The 4,846-nt window shown below is 58.8% G+C and overlaps 1 protein-coding gene across 1 annotated transcript in view; it reads right to left on the bottom strand.

The window, feature by feature from the left end:
- Positions 1-1,274: 1,274 nt before the first annotated feature.
- AMER1 (APC membrane recruitment protein 1) overlaps positions 1,275-4,846 on the bottom strand; it is a 7,493-nt gene continuing 3,921 nt past the window's right edge. Inside the window, exon 2 of the mRNA XM_009324263.1 lies at positions 1,275-4,841. Within this exon, the coding sequence (XP_009322538.1) occupies positions 1,526-4,841 (3,316 nt within the window). The 3' untranslated portion in view covers positions 1,275-1,525. The remainder of the gene's footprint in view (positions 4,842-4,846) is intronic.

Here is a 4,846-nt window from a genome sequence, read left to right as displayed (position 1 = left end):
CCGCCACGGGCAGGAGTCGGCAGGAAAAGCGGGTTAGGGCTGGGCAGAGCCGCCCCTCGCCCCGCACTTTGCTCCGCAGATGGGAGAACACTCTGGTATTTCCAGTTCGTGATTATTTTTTTTAATGCTACAAACTCCGCTGCAAAGAAAAGCAGAAAAGGGGCAACTCGGGGCAGGGAGGGAAACAAAAATCATCCTCGGTAACTGAATCGGAATACAGAGCTTGGACAGAAGGAGGAAGAAGTTTTGGAAGTCACGGACAGGGAGGTTTGGTTTAGAGACAAGCGTGTTTGAGATCACGGAGGACATGGGAGACGCCTCGAGGACCAACGGCCTGAAAGAGATGTTTCCAGGAGCTTGTACGACCTCCTCAGACAAAGTCTGTCTCCTTAGCTCGCGTCCCTCCTCCACGCTCCTGCAAAGAGGAAGAAGAAATCCAAAACCTGCAGCTACCTCCAGCTTTTTTGTTCCCTCCAGTTATGAGGAAGAAGTTGTGAAGCCTAATTTAGGCTGCGTTACATCCTGTATTCCAATTAACAGAATACTTCCCTCGTATGAGCTTATGCAAAGAAAACAAACGTAAAATAATTTAAAAAAAATAAAAAAGACAACCCACAAAACTTCCTTTTGAAGAAAGTAACACCATCTGCAACTTCGCAGCTACAGGCACGATGCAAATTTAGCTTATTTCGAAGACCTCATCCCTGTGCCCATGGCCCGGGAGAGGCAAGGAGCGTGGGACAAAGCACGGGAAAGGTTTCAACCGGGAATTACGCACCGTGAAGACAGACCACGACAAAGAAGGGACCGACACTTTGTTCTTAAAAGGGACACCATCGACAGCACATCTCTCCGAGCGCGGTATCTTTGAGCAAATGAAAACTAGACCTGGAAAACCTTATCGGCACGCACACAAAAGCTCCTGCTTTCCTTTGGGGCAAGGGAAAAAACAAACCAATAAATAAAAATGTTACTGCAAAGTTCCCCTTTCAGCTGACTCGCCTCCCGTTCTCGCTCTGGAAATAACCGGCGTCCTTCCTCCCAGCCTCCCCAAATCGAGACCGAGATGGAAGACATTCAAAGTGAGTCTGAACCAAAACATTTCACCGACAAGAGGAAGAAAAAACCCGATTTCTCTCAAAAGTTTCCCCAAGGCTTGCTCCCCCAGCTCCAGTCCTGCAGAAAAACCCCAAACCTGCCATGCTAGCAATAGGTCCGTTCCCAGCTTTTATTCTAGCAGCCACGTGAGCGCGTGCCGGGGGCTGCTACTGCACTTGGCGTTCGAGAGCGTGGCGGCTCGCGCTGGAAAACAAGAAAGTGCCTCAGCGTTAACGTACGAATCCCAGAGGGGGCTCCGACCCCCGCCGGAGCATCCGCAGCGGCGAGACCACGTACCACAGCAGCGGGAGAGGAGCTCATCCTTATCAGCCCAGGTCTAAATTAAAGTCACTCACAAATTGCTCGTTAACGTTTATTTTCTCCCTCCCTGCACTTCGCAACCCTTTTCACACCCTCCCCAGAGCAGCTATTCGGCTTCGGTGACATTCACTGCGGTGCTCCGGCAGCCGGCGGGCAGCGCGTGGCCGGGGCTGGCTCTGCCTTTCAGGGGCTCTCCGCAGCGCTCCGGGCTTTTTACGCTGTCGGTGCTGTCGCTGGGATGCTGAGGCACGCCCTGGGCGATGCCGACGGGTTTGCACTTGGCGCGTTTCTCCAGGGAGCAAGCGAAACTAAAGCTCGGGGGCAGCTCGGGCTCCGTTTCTCCCACGGGTAACAAGCGGGCCAGCTTTTTGGCGGTGACTTCTCCGTGGTACCTGTAGGAACCAGCCGCCTCCCGGGACCGCCTCGCGTCGGTCTGCAGAGGTAAATTGGAGGGCCTGAGCGGGTGCCTGTTCAGCTCCGGCTCTTGGGGCCGCCTGTCCGGAGTCTCTCCGGCGATGCTCCGGGAAAGAGACAGGAAAGGGGCCACGGTGCCCGGCTGCTCCGACGGCTCCCAGGCACTCTGCATCGCGGCGGCCGGAGCGAAACCCCAGTGCTTCATCCCCCCCCCAGCCGCGTCGGTGTCGTGCCGGAGGTGCTGCAAGCCCGGCCAGCTCAACCCGCCGTCAGGAGCCGCCAGCTCACCCTCCTCCTTGCTCCTGCTCCTCCTCGCTCCGCCCGAGTCCTTTTTGCCACCCTCCCGCTTCGACCAGAGCCGGCACGGCTGAGGGCCGCTCTTGGCAACCTGCGAGTCAGCAAGCTCAAACTCCAGGCTCTCCGTGTCAAGTGACCGGCTCCTCCGGTTGACGGAGAGCGGTGCTGGCATGGAGGGGCTCAGCCCGTGGAGGCGCAGGTGGCGGGGCAGGCTGGCAACACCCCAGTTGCAGCTCTGGAAAGAGCCCGGGGGGTACCCCGGGGACATTCTCTCGTCACATTCGGCCAACGACTCTTTCCGTCCGTAGCCATCGTCAAAGGCCTCAGCAATGTCCTCGCCGGCGTTCATCTCGGGATGCTGCTCGCACTCCCCTTCTCCTTCCTGCTCCACGTCGACGACGTCGAAGGTGACCATGGTGGGGAGGGCAGGGAGGTTCTGGGTGAAGGAAGAGCCGGAGTTGGAGCTCCCCAGACTTTCGGAGAGGCTGGAGAAGAGGGTGCCGCTGCTGGCGAATTCCACCAGCGCTTGCGAGAAGCTCACGGCATGCTCGGGCTCGTGTTCGCTGCCCAGCTGGGGCTTGCCGGTGGTGGTCTCCGCTCCGCTGCCACGCTCGTGCTCTGGGAGTCTGTAGGCGGGGAACATCCCTGCTTTGGCTGGGGCTACGCTGCCGTGGATGGAGCCCCCAAACAACCCACAGTCCGGGTCCGAATCGAACCCCGGGTTGTTCTTCGTGAGCTGAATAAGGCAACTTCCTTGGGCTTTTTGGCTGTTGTAACAGTTTTCTGGACACAGGGTCCCTGGAAAATCCCTCCACTCTGGATTTTCAGCTCTAGCCACCGAAACCCCACTATTCACACCCCTGTTTGGGGCGTGCGAGGCCACCTGCTCGCTACCAAGGCCACTCTGATTCTTGCCAATCGAGCTGGCTGCTCTAGTTTTACATTCAACGCACTGCTTTTCCCGGGGACACTTCTCCTTGCTGGGAACATCAAGTCGTTTCAAGACCGGTTCCCTCTGCAGCTCCCAGTACAGCAGCTCTTTCTGAATGGCCGCTAGCCGCTCCTCCTCCGTCTCTTCCTCCGTTTCCATCACCCCTCTTTTCTGATCCAGCATCTGGTTCAGGCTCTTCTCAGCAGGGGGGCAGATGTCCAAGAAGTAGCTGAAGATCCCCGGGCGTGAGACTTTGCTCTCAAACAGGGATTCCTCCCCGTGAGAGGGACTCATCAGCGTGTCATCAGGCTCATAAAACTCATAAAGTGCATCACCGCTATAACTGTCTCTGGGAAGACGGTCCTTCTTGATCTCACCGAGCCCATCTCCGGCTTCATCCTCCGGCCCCGGCGTGGTGGAGTCGTAATAACCCTCATCGCTATTAGGGGCGGACTCTTGCTGGTCACTCTGTGGCGTCAGGAGGTCAACGCCGTCCATCGCGTCCCCCACGTAGGGATGGGCTTCCGCCTCCTGCGAGGCGTGCGTCTCCAAACTGCTACTCGACACCACCTGGGCTCCGTAGCTCCTGTCCCCTGCCGTGCCGCTGTTCCATATCTGGTGGAGGTACTCCTCCGCCTCCTCAGGTATGGCCATCTCCTCCCCACCGCCCTGGTAGGTGACCAGGCAGGAGCTCCGTTTAGCAGCATCTCTGCTGCGCTCCACAGAGATGGTGCTCTCAGCGATGTCAGGCTCAGCAATGTCGTCCCCGCACCCCGTCAGGGAATCGAAGCTCTTCAGGGATGTGACGTCTCCTAAGATGAGGCTTAGCAGGTCCCCAGAGTGTAGGCAGGGAGGGTCGTTGTCCATGAAGTCCGGATGAAAGGCCAGCAGGAGATTGCCGTAGTCAAACTCTGCGCAAACAGCAGCGTCAGCCTCTGATTTCGTATCCGGAACGTCCCTCTTCCCCGGCATCGCCACCGCGTTGCCCTCAGAGCTGCCTTCATCAGCCGCCTGGCGGCCGGGCTCGGCAGCCCCACCACAGCTGGCAGCCGCGCCTACCGAGCGGTCATCCTCCGAGCCCCCCGGGCAGGCCGCGGCAAGAGGGACAGGTCCCGGCCCCCTTCCCTCCGCGGCCCCTCGGCTCTCCGCTCCCACACCAGGAGCTTTGCCGGCCTCCTCCGAATGCCGGGTCCACTCGGGGAGCTCTGCTTTCTCACACTCGGCAACCTTGCTCTTCCGGTGACGCCGGATGCTGTTAAAAAACCCTTTCAGGCCTTTTTTGGGTCTGGGGAAGGAGGACTTCTCTCCGTTGGGCTTTTTCTCACAGCCCTCGATACTCCCGGGCGGAGAGCTGTCCTGCTGGCCAAAATCAAACTTGGCGCCGGCGTCTACGGCCAAGTGAGCGCTTTGGGAGCTCGGCAGAGGGCAAGGATGCGAGTCCCTGCTCCCCTCCGAAGGGCTTTCCAGCTGCACCCCACCACCCTTGTCATATGCAGCACCGCTGAGCCCGTCGTGGGTCTTACATTTACTGAGGCCCTTTTTGGAGGCTACTTTCCCCTGGCCTTTGTTTCTGCCTCCAAAGAAACTGGGCAGCGTACAGATGCTCCTCTTCCCTCCGAACAGTTTGAAAGCCGTTTTCTTCAGCTTGCCGGGGGGCGGCTGAGGCTGCTGCGGCTCCGCGGCTGCGACGGAGGCATTGCCCCACTCGGACGGCCCGTCCCCATTCTCCTCCCGCCGCTGATCGCCTCCCTCCCGCTGCCCGCAGACTACCGACTGTGACCTGGT

The sequence above is a fragment of the Pygoscelis adeliae genome, unplaced genomic scaffold (assembly GCF_000699105.1).
Source record: "Pygoscelis adeliae isolate BGI_AS28 unplaced genomic scaffold, ASM69910v1 Scaffold465, whole genome shotgun sequence".
In the NCBI taxonomy this organism is placed as follows: domain Eukaryota; kingdom Metazoa; phylum Chordata; class Aves; order Sphenisciformes; family Spheniscidae; genus Pygoscelis; species Pygoscelis adeliae.
This window is presented reverse-complemented; position numbering and strand designations above follow the sequence as displayed.